Source organism: Hyperolius riggenbachi, chromosome 4, assembly GCF_040937935.1.
Source record: "Hyperolius riggenbachi isolate aHypRig1 chromosome 4, aHypRig1.pri, whole genome shotgun sequence".
In the NCBI taxonomy this organism is placed as follows: Eukaryota; Metazoa; Chordata; class Amphibia; order Anura; family Hyperoliidae; genus Hyperolius; species Hyperolius riggenbachi.
In genome coordinates this window covers 441,564,796-441,584,884 of record NC_090649.1, presented here as the reverse complement: position 1 = coordinate 441,584,884, position 20,089 = coordinate 441,564,796, and the positions used below count along the sequence as shown (strand labels likewise).

At 45.2% G+C, this 20,089-nt stretch overlaps 1 protein-coding gene across 1 annotated transcript in view; it reads left to right on the top strand.

The window, feature by feature from the left end:
* Positions 1–410: 410 nt before the first annotated feature.
* The window catches only part of LOC137570949 (solute carrier family 22 member 7-like), a 36,587-nt gene continuing 16,908 nt past the window's right edge, over positions 411–20,089 (top strand). Inside the window, exons 1-4 of the mRNA XM_068279638.1 lie at positions 411–903; positions 15,420–15,523; positions 17,741–17,895; positions 19,482–19,650. Of these exons, the coding sequence (XP_068135739.1) occupies positions 523–903; positions 15,420–15,523; positions 17,741–17,895; positions 19,482–19,650 (809 nt within the window). The 5' untranslated portion in view covers positions 411–522. The remainder of the gene's footprint in view (positions 904–15,419; positions 15,524–17,740; positions 17,896–19,481; positions 19,651–20,089) is intronic.

Sequence of the window (20,089 nt, the reverse complement as noted above, 5' to 3'; positions counted from 1 at the left end):
GATAGTTCTCCAAGCTACAGCATAGCTGGGACCAGGAACATATTCCCAACCCCGGGAGACTGGTTTTGCGATGTTACATAATATTACAGCAGAATTTCCCACTCTCTGGAGGTCCACTGATCTGTGACAGTGAACAGGAGGGAATGCTACCTTCTGAATTGTGTAAATTGAGGTAAAGGAGAAGATTTCTTCTTGAAGACTGATTTAATGCTCATCTGTTGTGAAATGTTCCTGAGATGAAGTGGATAATCAGAGGGAATTATGGCAATTATGCTGTCGTGTGCCATGGCCTTGTACATCTAGGCACTGAACAATGGACTGCTGTGTAACTAGATGGAAATCTCATGACCCATGGGCAGGATTTCTCCTATGTAATCAGAGCTTATTAATCCACTGTGGGGAGAAGTTCCTGAACACATAGCCAGACCTGCTTCTCTTCAGATGTGGTGCTTATCATTGTAATCCTCCTGGTACCAGGTTCAAGAAGCTATTCATTTTCTCCACCCTGCCATCTTCTGCATCATGAGGTTTGAGGATGTCCTGGCAGAAGTTGGTGTATTTGGAAAGTTCCAAATTGTGTCTCTCCTGATTCTCTGCCTTCCACGTGTCATACTTCCTCTTCATTTCTTACTACACATCTTCATCTCAGCTGTGCCACCTCACCACTGTGCCATCTCCAGCCAGAGGAATCCTGGGAACCTAAGCCAAGAGGACCTCCTTTTCATCAACATCCCCCAACAGCATGATGGTAGCTTCAGGTCCTGTAAGATGTTTTCCCAGCCACAAACTCACCTGGTCCTAAACAGATCCCAGGAGATCACCACCAATGGATCCACAGTGCAGAGCTGTGACCAGGGCTGGGAGTATGACCTCTCCACCTTCTCCTCCACCACTGTCACTCAGGTAGCACCTCACTTATCCTAAAATTCTCTTACCTGCAAGGTTTCATATTGTGTTTGTTCCTCTGCTGTTCCATAGTATCAGAATTATTGGTTCTCCTGGTTGTGTAATTATCAGTTTGGATTGGGTGTTCTTTGGTTGTTAGTGTCAGATATAAATTAATGAAAGAGGAGTAAAGCCAAATAAAGACTCTTAAAGGTGGCCATACATCAGGTGACTTGGCGGTCAATCGACTGTCCGATTCAATTATTGTTATTGAATCAGATGAAAATTGGTGCCGCCAAGTGCATGCCGATCATGCCGATCGACGATGCGACCAATTTTGAGCCGAAAATGGTCGCATTAATAGGTCGGACATGCTGCAAGATATCGGTTGTGTGTGTGGCAGTAACGGTGATCAGTAACGGCAGTAACGAGCAACGAACATGACAAAACCTCTGATGCTTTCCCCCTAATGGTCAATGTGCTCCCCCGGTGTCCTGTGCACTTTACGTTACCTGTCCGCAGCTGCTACTGGCTCAGGGTGCTGTCCACTGTCCATACCCATGGCCACACATGTGCTCCACGTTACTCCGGCAACTACGTGGGGCGTGTGTATGGACGGAGGAGCCCGGAGCTAGCGGCAGACAGGTAATGTATAGTGCACTAGGCACCAGGGGAGGGGGGGACACATTGATCATTAGGGCTAACAACCGTGAGGTAGCGGATTCGGCGTGACAAGACCGATTCTTGTTTAATCAGAGAGAGATCTGTCTCTTGGTCGATCTGCCCATACATCGTCTGATATATGGCCATTTTAAAGGGAACCTTAACTGAGAGGGATATGGATGCTTCCTTTTAAACAATACCAGTTGTTTGGCAGTCCTGCTGAGCTCTTAGGCTGCAGTACTGGCTCAATCACATACCTGAAACAAGCATGCAGATAATCCAGTCTGACTTCAGTCAGAGCACCTGATCTGCATGCTTGTTGAGGGGCTGTGGCTAAAAGTATTAGAGACACAGGATCAGCAAGAAAGCGAGGCAACTGGTATTATTTTAGTTATCAGTATAATTTCAGCGCTACACAGTCCTTATTTGTTCAACCAGATTCACTTTGTATTTCACAAGCTTGGATAATATCACCGCCACCACACCCTAGTGGGAAACGACTCACCCTCTATATAGACCACTATAATGGTCACTTGCGCCTTGGGGTTATTCCCTGGTCACCCCCGACCAACTCGATCTGGCTGCGTCTTTGCCGTATTTAGGGTCACCACTGTATCCCCCGACACTTCCTTCCTTTATATGCTTAAATGGGTACCTCCAAAAGAGAGGCTAGACATAGCGTAATACTGTTGCTAAAAGTTTTATTCTATAAAAATATTGCACTTACAATTGTAGACGTTAAAAACCGCATGAGTTTATTAGACGGGCTCTCCCCCGTTTGTGATGGCCGCTGGAGGGCTTTCACTGGTCTGCTTGAGGCTGGTTAGGCTGCCGAGCGCACAGCCTTCCGCTCCTCCTCTACGAGCGCCCGGTTCTCCGCACTCCGCTGCCACTTCCGCAGGGCGGTACCCGGAAGTGGCGGCGGAGTGCGGAGAACCCCGCCCCAGTCTCAAGTCTTTTGCAGACTCCAAGAGGTTTATTTGACAGTGGGGATGGTGTGTTCTTAGTGATGTGCAGTGTTAGTTTTCTGCCACACATAGCGTTTTGCATTTTGGCCAAAAAGTTCAATTTTGGTCTCATCCGACCAGAGCACCTTCTTCCACGTGTTTGCTGTGTCCCCCACATGGCTTGTGGCAAACTGCAAACGGGACTTCTTATGCTTTTCTGTTAACAATGGCTTTCTTCTTGTCACTCTTCCATAAGAGCCAACTTTGTGCAGTGCACATTTACTGCACAACTAATAGTTGTCCTATGGACAGATTCCCCCACCTGAGCTGTAGATCTCTGCAGCTTGTCCAGAGTCACCATGGGCCTCTTGACTGCATTTCTGATCAGCGCTCTCCTTGTTCGGCCTGTGAGTTTAGGTCCATGGCCTTGTCTTGGTAGGTTTACAGTTGTGCCATACTCCTTTCATTTCTGAATGATTGCTTGAACAGTGCTCCGTGGGATGTTCAAGGCTTTGGAAATCTTTTTGTAGCCTAAGCCTACTTTAAATTTCTCAATAACTTTATCCCTGACCTGTCTGGTGTGTTCTTTGGACTTCATGGTGTTGTTGCTCCCAAGATTCTCTTAGACAACCTCTGAGGCCATCACAGAGCAGCTGTATTTGTACTGACATTAGATTAAACACACTCTTTAGGCAATGTCTATGGGCAACTGACTGCACTCAGACCAAGGGGGCTGAATATTTACGCACACCCCACTTTGCAGTTATTGATTTGTAAAAAATGTTTTGGAACTGGGAGGCTGATGGCGGAGCTGAGCTCCGACATTGAAGCGAGGATGCGTGCACATCTGCGATCCCCTGCAAACTCCGCCCAATGGACTTTACGCCGATTGGCGTTATGCGGTCCAGGGGCTGGCGCCTTGTTCATGTCCATCGGCATGATGGTTAAAAGGAAAAATCCATATCTTTCTCAGGTTAGGTTCCCTTTAAGTGTCATCCTAAATAGTTGTATGTGGTCATTCCAGGTGACAGCTTTAGGACTGATTGCTATACAGCCAGGATATGGTAGCAAAAGTAGAGAGAACCCAACTACTGGAAAATAGAGAAATTATACCCCCAAAAAATAGGGAATTTGATATTTTACTAGATTACAACATGCAACTCAAGGAGATTGAATCCATTATCAGGAAACATTGGAATATACTACAACTTGATGGCACTCTTAGAAATACAGTCCCAAAGAGACCCGGATTTATATATATATATATATATATATATATATATATATATATATATATATATATATATAATTTTTTTTTATTAACTATATTAACCACTTTGCATCCAGACCTTGTTTTCCCCTTATTGACCAGAGCAGTTTTGACACTTTAGCGGTGTCCCTTTTTAATCAGCAATAACTTCATCTGTACTCGTGCCACTTAAATTATCTATATATCGTTTTTTTCAAGACAAACTAAGCTTTCATTGGGGGTATTTGGTACAAAGTAAAATGTTCCTCTCTATGCATTTTAATGTGAAAAAGTGGGAAAATTTTTTAAAAATGCATTGTTTCTCAATTTTGACCAAGTCCTGTTTGGAAATAAAAAGTGCGATTGACATAAAAACTGTGCCGCCAGTTAAAGTTGCCCCAGTATAGATATCCAGATGTGTCCCCAGTATCACCGCCTCCCCCAGTATAGTCAGATGTGTCCCCAATATCAGCCCCCCTAGCATAGCCACATGTGTCCCCTGCGTTTGACAGCCCCAGAATAGATTGACAGACGCACCCCCAGGAATAGTGCCCCTCTTTATAGCCATATGTGTCCCCGGATCAGGATTAACCCCATTATGGCCAGATGTACCCCCAGGATTAGTGCAGCCCCCCCTCCCATTATAGCCAAATGTGCCCCCAGTATATGATTACTACCCCCCCAGTTGCCCAGATGCACCAAATTAGTAACCCCCCCTCCCCTTAGTCAATTAGATGCCCCCCAACAAATATCCAACCCCCCCCCTTTTATTTATGCTACCCCCACCCCCCAGGAAAGATAGCCAGATGCCCCCCCCCCCCATGAGGCAGCCCCCTCCGTGCAGAAATCCTAAAAAAAAATCATCCAGCAAGCAGCCTCACTCACCTACCTCGGTCCTGCGACTGTCCTGAAGCCCGATCCTCTGTTCTCCGCTCTGCAGTCAGCTGCATATTGCCGGTAATCAAGCCGGGACCCGGGTTTCCGGCAATATGCGGCTGAATGCAGAGCGGTGATCGGAGGATCAGGCTTCAGGATTGTCGCAGGAACGAGGTAGGTGAGTGAGGCTCCTTGCTGGATGATTTTTTTAACTCTTTGTGCGCCGAGGGGGACAGATGAAGAATCGCTGCAGTTCACTACTGCAGCGATCATTCATGGGAGGGGGGTTGTCACGGAACAGCCGTGAGAAACGCGGGCAAATTGGAAGGACCATTACAGGAATCACAAATGACATCCCTGGGGTTTTTTTTTTATTTTTTTTTATTTTTTCTCTCTTTCCCTCCTTCCACCAAAAGGGCCCTAGCCATCTGCAGAGAGTCCCTGGCTTCAAGCTGTGCTGATGGCCCATCCATCAGGTATAGGTGACAAGCACTATGACAGAAGCAATCTAGAGTGGAAAAACTCAGACACTCGGGCTCCTTCCCCAGCAGGGGAGCCGACATGTGGATTGCTGCTGCCAGCTTCAAAAAGAACCTCACCTAGGGACGACCTGCTGTCAATCCCAGATGCAGATCATATTCCATAAACTGCTATATGTGTCATATTTTCTGTGTTGCCAGGCTGGCAGACCCTCCAAACTAACAGAGCATGTAGGGCCCTGTCTGGCGCTGGTTCTGAGAACATTTCAGAACATTCTGAGGTAAAGACTGTCAGTTAGGCAGTTCGAAAGTGCCCTGATGATACCACAGGGGTCCCACCCCTCATGTTTGGTATCAGGCTTCTGGGTAAATCGAGACAGACCTGAAAATATTAGTAAATCTGCCCTGACCTGTACGGTTCTGTGAGATAGAGCCCATATATGGTTAAGACAGGATTTCTGGTCCCCAGGACAAGGGGAGGACTCGTCTCATGTTCTAAGGGGGTGTGTGGCCCTGCCCTCACTCCCTCCTACTGGATCAGGGGCATAAGAATGGCAGAGGAGACAAACTCAGTGTCCTCCACCCTGAAACTTCTTGAACTCATCTGTGCCAGCTTGAGGATATGCTGGCATCCACCTGGTCTGAACTCTGAACTTTGATTGAAACCAAGAAATTTATGATTCTTCCCACAAAAAGGACATCTTTCCAGGAACTAAGTATTTTTTCTCCCTTCTTTTATTTTTCATACTGGCTATTACTGTTTTAATAATTGTTGATTTTAATAATTGTCTGTATATATTAATTATTTATATTGCTTTCAATAAACCGACGCTATCGTCAGTTGTTGTCAGTTGTTGTTCTAGCTACCCCTACTATTCAGCACGCACACAACGGAACCAGACCTCTGAAGCGCACCCGACCGTGCACAGCAGGGCTGCAGCCAGGTCAGTATATCTACGTCGCTGTGGCTTGGAGGATGCCACAGCTGACGTAGATATACTGTAGTGGTGGGGAAAGTGGTAAAAAAAAAAAAAAAAAAAAAAAAAAAAAAGCACCAAATTTAAAATCAAGGCTAGTCACCAGTTTTATAAATCCCCCACAAACAAAACCTGGAATTTTGTTGGGTCAGAGAGGTTTTTTCCCATGCAGAAAATGCAGGGGATGTAAGGAGGCTCAACCCTTAAGGGGTGGAAATTTCATATCAGCGAATAGTGGGCAAAAGTTCACGTTAAGACAGTGCATCACCTGCAACACTAAAGGAGTTATTTATTTGATTAGATGCCCTTGCAATTTAGAGTATGTGGGACGGACCACTAGAAAGTTACATGAACGGATTAGAGAACATGTGGCGAATATTATCAAAGGCCTAGCCACCCACAATGTATCCAATCACTTCTGGCTGTTTCATAACAGTGATCCTAGTGGGATGAAATTCATGGGCATAGAGGCACATGTAAAAAGATGGCGTGGGTCAAGTCTCGTCAGGGACATCTCGCAGGCAGAAGGGAGATGGATATTTAATCTTAAGACTCAGGTCCCAAGAGGGCTTAATGTCGAATTTGATTTAAATTGTTACATCACTAATGATTTGTGAATTGAGGGATAGAGCCATAGAATGGGGTGATTTAAGTTTGAGAGAGGGAAGGGGTTAATGCAATAAGATATGAGAGAATAGGCACCGGGTCACTAATTTGTAATGGTGAATTAAAAAAGATTGGATTTTGGGATGAACACAAGGAATGTTATGCTGGGATTCTTCGGGCCATTTTAGATCAAAAGGACAACCCCCCCCCCCCCCTTCCCTTGCCCTCCCACATTTTGTAGAGAAGAGGGACACATAGGGGAATTAATGCTATAAGGGAGGACAGGGCAAACAATAATAACATTGGGCCACCAAGAATCCCCCTCTGTAGTTTGTAAACAGAGGCCAATAATGGGGCATATTGTATTGTGAATATGGAGAATAAATTAATTAATGGTGTCGAGGATTCTGTGATTCAAATAGACTTTTGGGCACCAAGGGAGTTAGAACATTAGATCCCGAGGGTTAATAAGATTTGAGGTTGAGGACCAATAGGGGTAGGGAAAATCAAACCTATAAATGGATGCACAGAATTCTCCCCCCATAACTGTGTGGACAGAAATGATGTAAATGGGGGCCTAGATGGGACACTTAAGATAATTTTGGTATTGGAATATCACTGGAAGAAAATTTAAGAAATAAAGGAGATGTATTCCCCATCTATTACAAAAGAGTGGACGGTTAATGCTGGATCTAAATTACAGCAGGATTAAGGGTAAAGATGTCACAAGATTACAGAAAGCCATAATGAGGAATAGAAAGAAAATACAAGTCAATATTAATAACATCAGATTTCTCACAAAATGTCAATCATATCTATAATTTTAATTTACAGACAGTTCTTGGAATGATTTTGTGTAGTTAATAAGTTCCCCAGTAGATGGCGGTAGATCAAGGATTAACCATCTTCGGTATATCAATGGGCAAGCTGTACGCTTTACATGGCATAGAGAACTGTGTGGGGCAAAATAATTTAGTACGCATGCCCGAGGAATAGCCGTTACGTGATGCAGAAGTATGCACGCAAGTGACGCGGAAGTGCGCGCGCTTGGATACGCTTAGTAAGACGCAAACAATTACGTGAGTCACAAACTCGAGTATGCATGCCCGAGAAATAGGTGATCATGTGACGCGGATATCGCGTCACGGGAGCCGCAGGAGACATGCGCGGTCAGATGCAGAAGCTAAAGGGTATAAAAGACATCGGTCGCTCCTGTGACGTCAGCCTCTGATGAGTTCTAAGGGGCGAAACGTGTAAAGCGGAGCTGGGAGCGTCTGACGTCACAGGGAGCAGGGAACTCCATCGCCCGGGATTTACAAAAGAAACTGTTTTAATATTGCGGAGACGGGACGCCGCGACCGCAGAGGGAGGATACATCTCTGGGCCAGGAGCCTGATATGCGCAAAATTACTCGTGGATGACGTGAGTGCGCATCTAGCGCAGGGCATTTGTGAATTTAAAAAAGGTTTTATGCTATGTTTTGTATATATTTTTATTTAGGAATCCGGATTAAAAGCTATTGACATTTGAATATAGAAGATCGTTGTGGCTTCATTCATACGCTAGATCCACCTGGCTGTGAGGTGGTATATATCTGGTGAGCTTGCATTTCTCTTGGAGTTTGGTGGCGAGATTGCACTAGAAGTGGAGCACAGATAAGAGCACAAACGTGGCACTTTGGGGTGTATTTTAAATTATGTTGGAAAGCCAACAGTAATGCACTATGGGGAGCTGTTTTTGATTTTACAGGTTACAAAGATTTAGAAGAGGAGCGCTGTCATACAAATATATATACAGCCATGAAACTCCGCTTTATAAACCTTGGGGAATGGGACAAGTGCCCTCAGGGGAAAATTATAGCCCTCATTCATTTATTGATCTGTCATAAGCAACAATGTTGTAATGATTGTAGACCTTTGCATGAGTCGATCATGAATGATCATCTGTAACAATGCTCTGGTGAGGAACATTCTGTGTGAGGCATTCTGCACATGGAATACCAAACAGAAGGACTGCACTGCTAACTAGTGAGCACCAGATTCCTAAGGGCCCTTTACACTGGCACGGTGAGTCACGGGCAATTTACCGCACTGCTACCGCAGGGCAATGAAAGTCTATGGGACCTTTCATATTACCTGCGGTGCGCCGGAAGTGCTCAATCTAACGCACTTCCAAAACGTTGTTAGCGCGCGTATCTGTGTCGGCGTGGCTGCAAGTGCGCGTCACTTCCTGTTTGGCCAGATGCCAGAAGGGGAATACCACATAGCAATGCCTTATTCCCTGAAGGCCTGTTTGTGGCAGTGCAACGCTGACGTCAATATTCAGTGTGAAGCAAGCCTGAAGCATCAGGAAACATGAACACAAATAAAAGAATAATAATAGAATTGAACAAAGAATGTATCTGGACCACAGCACTAAGTAGAAATATATCCAATATAATCTTTATCACACTTCCAGAGAATGAATAGCAGTGAAGCTGTCAAATGTGAAGGCAATTGTCTCATTTTTATCAAACTCACATGTGATCTGGTATGGATGTGAGCTGTGCAGCCCACAAATCTACTGCAATAAACACAACACTAGTGTCATGTCGCTCACAAGGGAAGCCTTTGGACTCAGTAACACAGCGCCCCCAACAGTCAGCTGATAGTGTCCGTCACATGTACAAAGCAGCCATAGCCTGTTTATAAATAAGTCAGTGAACACTCTGTGTATAATCCTGGGTGGGGTTTGTTGTCTTTATCATCTCCAGAAGACCTCAACACAACAAAAGTGAATAAATGCTTAGAAATGTAAAGGGTGGGTCACAGACATTGCATTACCTGCCAGGAAAATGCCGCACTACCAGCTGGGCTCCACCGAGCCACATATCACCCACAGCCTATCACATCCAGCCAGCTATCACCACAGTTATGTACATTATGCAGTGGTGTAGGGATTACCATAGCAGCCATATTGCAGCCATATTGGCCATAGCAGCCCATAGTCATGGGCAGCCGAGAGTCAGTGGATGTTAAAGGGGTCCGTGGTGGGCCCCCTGACGTGCAGAGTAGTGGCAGCAGAGCAGAGAGATGACCCACCTCTCCAGGTTCCACAGACGATTTATAGTCCCCAGTCATACCCATCTCCATGACTACAGTACCCTCTCTCGTCACATGATGAGAGAACGCACTGCATCTCGCTACATGTACGGGGGGGGGGGGGTGGCTCATATGGCTACCTGTACTGGAGGGAGGACTACATCTGACCATAATGCCATCTCCTCTGTCATGTCATCCTGACTTCCATAATGTCCACTTTTTCTTCATGCCCTCTCCTCCATCATATCCCCAGACTGTAATAATGTCCTCTCCTCCTTCATATCCTCCTGGCTGCCATAATGTCCTCTCCTCTCCTATGTTCTCCTGACTGCCATAATGTCCTCTCCTTTTTCATGGCCTCCTGACTGCCATAATGTCATCACCTCTTTCAAGCCCTTCTAACTGCCATAACCCAGGGCCGGATTTCTGGGAAGGCCACAAAGGCCATGGTCTAGGGTGAAAAAATCAGCAGGGCGCAGGACTTGGAGAGATAAGAGGTCACAAGTCAAAGTAAATTAACTCTCCTGCTTTGCTCTGGTCTGCCTGAATTCCAGAGATCCCTGCATCTCTCTCACTTGTGCACAGGGCTGTGGAGTCGGTACAAAAATCTTCCGACTCAGACTCCTCAGTTTATGAAACCACGACTCCGACTCCGGGTACCCAAAATGGCTCTGACTCCGACTCCTTAGTCTAATACTTAACAGGGCTGTAGATTTTGTACAAAAATCATCTAACTCCGACTCCTCAGTTTATATCAACGATTCCGACTCCAACTCCGACTCCAGGTGCCCAAAATTGCCCCGACTCCGACTCCAACTCCGACTCCACAGCCCTGCTTGTGCAGAGTGTGTGTGATGACAGTCAGCATCTGCTGTCACCTGATGATCCTGTCCTCTGTATGATGATTGGGGACAAACAAGCTGCTGTGAGAAGAACAAATATGGTCTCAAGTAGCAGAACTTTTGAGTTTGGATTGGTTTCTTCATGCACGCATTCACGGACAGGAATTAACTCTCCTCTTCCCCTGACTGCTGTTTATTAGTGGTCAGAGCTGTTAAAGACCTCAGACCTGTTTAATTTATGGTTTGTTTTTTTTCCTAGGGAATGACAGCAACATTCTTTGTGCTACAGTTTAACTCTTTCCTGACTTTTTTTTTTAGCAGCAAAGCATTGTACTGTTTTAGCCATCAGTGAAAGCAGGATGTTTTGAAACAGAATAACTGTATTACATTTATTTATATTTACAAAACAATCTATGCATCTCCTTCTGACTGTATATATAGCTATGTGGCCTAACATCTTGTATACAGAAACAAAGTCTGAATATGGCTTATTAGCCAAAGGCTCACTGTTTTTCTTTTGGTTAGCCAATAAATAGTATCATTGTGTTAAAAAACTTCAAAACTTCCTGCCTTAACTTGCCCTAAGTTCTAAATTGTCACTGTGTAAAGTACACCTAAGCTTATGCTAGGTACACACAATGCAATTTTCTGACAGATTTACTGTCAGATCGACTATTGCCAACATGTCCGATCTGCTTTTCGAAGCTTTTTCTGAATGATTTTTACATAGAAGTGAACGGAAAATCGATTGAAAAATTGATCAGAAATCAGATCAGACATGTTGGAAATAATCGATCTGACAGTAAATCTGTCAGAAAATGGCATCATGTGTACCTAGCATTACACTATATCTATGCCAACGTGTGTAGTTTGGGATCCTTCTACTTACCTGTTCTCTGTTTTGGATGGGCTTCTCTCCATTGTGCTGCCCTGTCACCTGTTTTTGGTCCTGACTGCAGCTAGTCACACAGAGGACAAAGAAGCAGCGCTGTCCACTCGGGCTCCTTGTAATTTCGCACTCCTGTACGGATGTACTAGGAGTGTTATGGGTTATGCATACTTGAGAGGTGCTGCTCATACATGAGCATCATTTCTGAAGTATGCAAGCACTGGGGCCCTGGAAAGTACAAATCCAGCCCTGCCATAACGTTGTCTCCTCTTTCATGTCCTCCTGACTGCCATAATGTCATCTTCTTCTTCATGTCCTCCTGACTGCCATAATGTCCTCTCCTCTCTTATGTCCTCCTAACTGCCTTAACGTCCTCTCCTCTTTCATGTCCTCCTGCCACAATGTCATCTCCATCATGTTCTCCTGACTGCCATAATGTCCTCTCCTCTTTCATGTCCTCCGGACTGCCATAATGTCCTCTCCTCTTTCATGTCCTCCTGACTGCCATAATGTCCTCTCCTCTTTCATGTCCTCCTTCCATAATGTCATCTCCTTCTTCATGTCCTCCTGACTGCCATAATGTCATCTCCTCTTTCATGTCCTCCTGACTGCCATAATGTCCTCTCCTCTTTCATGTCCTCCTTCCATAATGTCATCTCCTTCTTCATGTCCTCCTGACTGCCAAAATGTCATCTCCTTCTTCACGTTCTCCTGACTGCCATAATGTCATCTCCTTCTTCATGTCCTCCTGACTGCCAAAATGTCATCTCCTTCTTCACGTTCTCCTGACTGCCATAATGTCATCTCCTTCTTCGTGTTCTCCTGACTGCCATAATGCATAGCTCCCAACTGGGGTGCAGCTAAGGTTTTTGTGGCCCCAAGCGGACTGTAGGAAGTGGCCCTATCCTGCGCCGCAGCGAAAAATGGGTGTGGCTATCCCGCATAAGTAGGCGTGGCCATGACATGTGGGTGGGGCTGGAGGGCGGATTGGGGCCGGGCTGTTTGCGGGGAAAATGGATGTGGGGGTGATTGAGGCGCGCGCAGCGCGCCGCACCGAATCATGGATTTGGCCATGACATTGTATGGGCGGAGCTTAACCGTAGCACAGCAAATATAGCCAACTATGACCATTAACCACTTAAGCCCAACTGGACGAAAATTTTCGTCCAGTTGGGCTGCGCGCACTCCCGCGGGTTGCGCGCACTCCCGCGGGCCCCCCCGTGCGCGCCCCCGCTGCTGGCCGCTAGCCCACCGATCAGTGAAAGGGATTATAAATCCCTTTCGCTGATCGGACCCCCCCCGGAGAAAAGCTGACAGCATCTCTTCAGACGCTGCGGCTTTTCTGAGCTCTGGTCTTCTTTCTTCTGCCTGAGAGCGAGATCGATCGCTCCCAGGACTTTTTGATTCTGGCCATCTTGTGGCCAAATAGCAAATTACACCCAAAACACACTTGGTATTAAATAAATATATTTAAATACATTAAAAAACCCCTGTTTACCTCCCACACCAAAAAATACCCACATACAAGTTTAAATTAAAAAAAAAAAAAATTACAATAATAAAAAATAAAAAAAAAAACATAAATAGTTACCTAAGGGTCTGAACTTTTTAAATATGCATGTCAAAGGAGTATATCAATATGATTTAATAAATTATGGGCTTCTAAATAGTGATGGACGCAAAACGGAAAAAATGCACCTTTATTTCCAAATAAAATATTGTCGCCATACATTGTGATAGGGACATAATTTTAAAGGTGTAATACCCGGGGCATATGGGCAAATACAATACGTGAGTTTTAATTATGGAGGCATGTATTATTTTAAAACTATAATGGCTGAAAACTGAGAAATAATGAATTTTTTCAGTTTTTTTCTTATTCTTCCTGTTAAAATGCATTTACAGTAAAGTGCCTCTTAGCAAAATGTACCACCCACAGAAAGCCTAATTGGTGGCGGAAAAAACAAGATATAGATCAATTCATTGTGATGAGTAGTGATAAAGTTATTGGCAAATGAATAGGAGGTGAAAGTTGCCCGGATGTAAAAAAATTTCAACCCTTCGGGCTTAAGTGGTTATATAATAAATGCAGCAACAGTTACCCCAGACACCAGAAAATAAAAACGCAATTTGTGCAACATTTCAACAGAAAACAAACAGAATTTGGGCCACATTTCAGCAGAAATCAAACGCAATTTGACCCACATTTCAGCAGAAATCAAACGCAATTTGGGCACATTTTCAGCAGAAATCAAACGCAATTTGGGCCACATTACAGCAGAAATCAAACGCAATTAGGGCCACATTTCAGCAGAAATCAAACGCAATTAGGGCCACATTTCAGCAGAAATCAAACGCAATTTGGGCCACATTTCAGCAGAAATCAAACGCAATTTGGGCACATTTTCAGCAGAAATCAAACGCAATTTGGGCCTCATTTCAGCAGAAATCAAACGCAATTTGGGCACATTTTCAGCAGAAATCAAACGCAATTATGGCACATTTTCAGCAGAAATCAAACGCAATTAGGGCCACATTTCAGCAGAAATCAAACGCAATTAGGGCACATTTTCAGCAGAAATCAAACGCAATTTGGGCCACATTTCAGCAGAAATCAAACGCAATGTGGGCACATTTTCAGCAGAAATCAATCGCAATTTGGGCCACATTTCAGCAGAAATCAAACGCAATTTGGGCACATTTTCAGCAGAAATCAAACGCAATTATGGCACATTTTCAGCAGAAATCAAACGCAATTAGGACCACATTTCAGCGGAAATCAAACGCAATTTGGGCACATTTTCAGCAGAAATCAAACGCAATTAGGGCACATTTTCAGCAGAAATCAAATGCAATTAGGGCACAGTTCAGCAGAAATCAAACGCAATTAGGGCACATTTTCAGCAGATATCAAACGCAATTAGGGCACATTTTCAGCAGAAATCAAACACAATTAGGGAACAGTTCAGCAGAAATCAAACGCAATTAGGGCACAGTTCAGCAGAAATCAAACACAATTAGGGCACAGTTCAGCAGAAATCAAACACAATTAGGGCACAGTTTAGCAGAAATCAAACACAATTAGGGCACAGTTCAGCAGAAATCAAACACAATTAGGGAACAGTTCAGCAGATATCAAACGCAATTAGGGCACATTTTCAGAGCTGCAAAAAGAAAAGAATTTACTCACCTGGCACTGGCAGAAGTCTTCTCTCCCCGTCTCCTCTACTGGCCGGCTCCTCAGGCGCGCAGTTCCCACGGAGCTCCCTCCCTCCTCCAATCTCCCGCGCTGATTGAATCAGGGCTACGGGAAGATGGCCACCCGAAGCCCTGTACTGGAGGCATAAATAGTCTCCAGAGCAGGGCTTCGGCGGCGGCCATCTTCCCGTAGCCCTGCCCTACTCTGCTCTGCCAGCCCCGCGGGGCTGCGGGAAAACAGTGACATCACGCCGACGTCACTGAGCCGCCGAGGCCCCTACGATCTTGAGGCCCCAAGCGACCGCTTGGTTCGCTTTATGCCTCGCGGCGCCCCTGCTCTTTGGGAGCCCTGTCCCTCTTTCCTCCTCATTTGTCCCTTTTTCAGGACTTTGTCCCTCTTTCTATGTAAATATATATGTTTCTCTACTAAAAAATGTGTTTGATTGACTCTAGACTTTATTCCCATCCTTTAAATTGATATATTACTAATTTTAAAATGTTAATATGAAGGAAAATGAACAAGGATAGAAAGGACTAGTGTGGTTTGAATTATAAAACATCTTTTTCTTATGAAATCTTTATGGTATGTGTGACCAGGGGTGTGATGGGGCATGGTTAGGGGTGTGGCAGGGGCGTGGCTTAAGTTTCCCTTTTTTTCCATCTCAAAAAGTTAGGTATGATAATTCCATCTCTTCAATTTCCTGATCCTGATATTCTTTTTCTTGCAGTGGGATCTGGTATGTGACAGGAAGTGGATGAATCAAGCTGCTGCCACTTTTTTCTTCATTGGCTTGACCACAGGATCCCTGATCTGCGGATTCCTGTCTGACAGGTGAGGTGACATTACATAGCTCCCAACTGTCCCTCTTTCGGAGGGACAGTCCCTTTTTGGGAGCCCTGTCCCTCTTTCCCCCTCATGTGTCTCTTTTCTGGACTTTGTCCCTCTTTCTATATAAATATATATATTTCTATACTAAAAATGTGTTTGATTGACTCTAAACTTTATTCCCATCCTTTAAATTGATATATTACTAATTTTAAAATGTTACTATGAAGGAAAATTAACCAGGATAGAAAGGACCAGTGTGATTTAAATTATAAAACAACATATTTTTCTTATGAAATCTTTGTGGTATGCGTGACTAGAGGTGTGGTGGGGTGTGGCCAGGGGTGTGGCATGGGCGTGGTTTAAGTGTCCCTTTTTCTCCTCTCAAAAAGTTGAGAGGTATGCATTATTCATCTTGTGTTGTCATGATAAAGGCAGAGCCAGTAATAAGGAAGTGAGTCCTTCACAGCAGATGTATTGACCAGTCTCTCCTTAAAGAAGAGTCATCTCAGGTTTAAAAGGGAACTCCAACAATGCTGAGAAAAAGTCAGCTCTGTGCAGTGCAGGGATTCCTGGCATGCAATATTTCAGTTTAGTAAGCACGTAAAACACAGTTATTCCACTGGGTTCCTAAAACAGACTGTAATATAGGAGTGTCAAAGTTTTCTGCCAGTTCATGGATTAGTCCCGGTATGGGAAATGAGCAACATTGATTCCTGCTGTGTGCAGCAGGAAGATGGGGGTTTCTGGGCTGTCTGTGCCCTACACTGAGAGCACAGATTCCAGGCTGCTGGGGAGATTCATTTCAGCTTCAGTTATTTGTGGAAATTCATATCTGGCTGAAAATTGAAAAATATATATATATATATTTAAAAATATCTGAGTAGTAGGAATAAAAAAATCTAGACAACGAACCTCCCTCTAATGGAGATTCACAAATCGTGTTTTTTTTTTTTGGGGGGGGGGGGGGGTGGGAAGGGGGCATTTAATTATCTTTGGCGGCCTGCTTTCTAGCCCCACCATGCTATGCTGTTCTCCATATTGTGGGTCTCTGCCAAAGCTAATACAGTTTCATGACCCTGCTGTGAAATCACATGACCTCTCCACCACAATGCATGCTGGGAAATGTAGTCTACTAATTTTTTGTCATATCCTAATGCCAGGATGTAGTGTATGAGAGTATGGCTAGAGTTGTAATGGTGAGTATTGGTGGAGGTTTGGTGGGAGAGTGTGGGTGGAGGTTTGGTGGAAGAGTGTGGCAGGAGGTGTGGTGGAGAGTATGGCTGGAGATGTGATGGATAGTGTGGCTGGAGGTGTGTTGGACAGCATGGCTGGAGCTGTGATGGATAGTGTGGCTGAATGTGTGCTGTAGAGTATGGCTGGAGATGTGATGGAGAGTGTGGCTGGAGGTGTGGTGGAGAGTATGACTGGAGGTGTGGTGAAGAGTATGGCTGGATGTGTGTTGGACAGCATGGCTGGAGCTGTGATGGATAGTGTGGCTGAATGTGTGCTGTAGAGTATGGCTGGAGATGTGATGGAGAGTGTGGCTGGAGGTGTGGTGGAGAGTATGACTGGATGTGTGTTGGACAGCATGGCTGGAGATGTGCTGTAGAGTATGGCTGGAGATGTGATGGATAGTGTAGCTGAATGTGTGGTGGAGAGTATGGCTGGAGGTGTGGTGGAGAGTATGACTGGAGGTGTGGTGGACAGCATGGCTGGAGCTGTGATGGATAGTGTGGCTCAATGTGTGCTGGAGATTATGCCTGGAGGTGTGGTGGAGAGTATGGCTGGAGATGTGATAGAGAGTATGGCTGGAGATGTGATGGAGAGTATGGCTGGAGATGTGATGGAGAGTATGGCTGGAGGTGTGGTGGAGAGTATGACTGGAGGTATGATGGAGAGTGTGACTGGAAGCATGATAGAGAATATGGCTTAAGGTGTGGTGGAGAGCATGGCTGGAGATGTGATGGAGACGATGGCTGGAGATGTGATGGAGACTATGGCTGGAGGCGTGGTGGAGAGTATGGCTGGAGATGTGATGGAGAGTATGGCTAGAGGTGTGGTGGGAGAGTGTGGCTGGAGGTGTGGTGGAGAGTATTGCTGGAGAAGTGTGGAGTGTGGCTTGAGGTTTGGTGGGAGAGTGTGGTTTGAGGTTTGGAGGAGAGCTTTGCTCCCTCTCTATGTATGATGTCACCAGTGACTCTCCTCTCATCTCCCCCGCAGGTTTGGGCGCAGGAAAATTTTGCTGGTCTCCTTATTGATCAGCAGCGTGTTTGGGGTGATGTCTGCTTTCTCCTCATCATACATCATGTTCTCAGCGTGCAGACTACTTAGCGGAGTGGGCCTGATGGGAATGACGCTGATCTCAATCACACTAGGTACACGGAGGGTCCAGGAAGGGTTCAGTTTGTTGGGGGACTGACATTGTACACTTGTTCTGCCCCTTAGATGTTCTCTGTAGATTTGATGAGGGAGGTGGAGAGAAGAAAATAGCTTGTTTGGTTAATGATCGTGTTTTCTGTAAAAAACAAAGCATGACAGAGCCCTGCCTGGAGGAACCTTTTCCTTATTTCAGTGTGAGGCAGTGGTATAACTACAATTCATGGGGCCCCCAGCAAAACTTTGATGGTGCCCTCCAATGTTCAGACCCCTTCCATTGCCTCCCCTTGGTGCCCATCATGGCCCTTGAGCCCACCTCACAAGGGTCATAAAACAATTGTGGCCATCATGATCTTCACAGCCACTACAAGTGTAACCACAAAAACACTTGATCTGAAGTATAGTCCCCTGTATCGGAGGAAGGGAAGTTTAGTATTTGGGGCCCCCTACAGCTGCTCCCCGCTAGTTACGCCCCTGGTGTGAGGTTTTACACAGATCTGTACTGAGCTTTATTATAACGCAGACTATAAACCTGGGGTAACAGAGGGGCGCTATGGTTGTGGGGACATTGGGATTAGTAGAATATTGGTAATTTTACTGATACTCTACTATCACCTATGTCAACTTATTCTCACAGTAGCCCTCCCTGCATCTATTCTTAACACTAACACCCCTGCCTACACCCAATTCTAACATTGCTGCCATTATAGAGTGGACACAATAACTGCTATGTTGTTACATTAGGGTTGCCAAACTCAAATACAAAGTGGGACGAAATTGAACACTGGCACCAAATCGCAGGCCAACCTCAATGTCTAGTGGCCACCTTCCCCCATTATAAAGTTCCCTGGTGTATAATGCCCCCTCTTCTATACAGTTCCCTATATTCTAGTGGTCTTTCCTCCCTCCCCTATACAGTATCCTGGTGTGTAGGTTCCCCCTCCCTCCCCTATGCAGTTCCTGGGTATCTAGTGGCCCCACTCCCTCCCTTATACAGTTATCTTGTGTTTAGTTGTTTCCCTTCCACTTCCTTTTTTCAATTCCCTGGTGCTGGTGTCTACTGTTCTCATTTTGCACCCCTAAACAGTTCCCTGTTGTCTAGTGGACTATCCCCCCCCCCCTCTTCCCTTATCCAGTTCCCTGGTGTCTCATGCCCTCCATCCCCCTCCAACATAACTTCCCTGTTGATCTAGGACTTCAAGTGAGTAAACCACTTGCAGTCCAAATTTGATGGCTCTGCGGGCCAGGTTTGATATGTATGCGTTACATGGTAGCAGAACTCTTTAGTGCTTATAATAGTCTATAATAGCTACAGCGTAATGGAGCTGTTCCATTGCTATCTTTTTAGTCACCCCCCCTGCACCCAAATTTGAACTTGTAGACTCTAATTCAATGGGTGTCTGTGGTGGTACTTATTTTTTGCAGCTGTGATAAAACAGAACTTCCTTGCCAAGATTCAGGAAGACGTTCTTCTCACTGTTTCCTCCTTGTCCCCTTACTAGAGCTGTCATCATGCTATGTAGAGTTCAGGGCTTGTGTGGAGGAGTCTTTGTACAGTAACCTTTCTTGGTCTCTCCCTGGTCAGTGCTGGAATGGACTGATGTGACACATCGCACATTTTGTGGCACCATCAGCAGTATGGGCTGGACTGTGGGATACATGATTCTGGCACTGCTTGGATACCTGATAAGAGACTGGCGCTGGCTGCTATTGGCCACTACTGCTCCCTGCCTTATTGCCATCGTCACCTGGTGGTGAGTATGTGGATGCAGCTCCTGACATTGACCTGAAACTGCCTTTATCTCTACACCCTGAGCCTAAAGATATAATAGATAGTAAACCAGCGCAAAGATAATGATCTGCAGCCATAACATTTCCCTGAAGCTGAGACTCCAGAAACACTTCCACAAAGTTCAGTCAGTGTACACAATATGGCAATGGCACCCACACAAGACAATAATATCCCAGAGACAGCGCTCTGTCTATCAAGCAGTTTCGCCCAAGTTCAAAAGTATGATTCTCCACTAGAGACTATGCAACCCTGAAGTTGAACCTAGTTTAGAAGCTAGGTTGGGAGTTTGCAATATCCGTCTGGAGACCTTTTGGAGTGGAAAATTTGGAGCATCCAGGAGAGCCCAGGTAGTGGAGGATAAGACTCTTCTGTCATTATTACTTTGAGCACCGGAATAAACT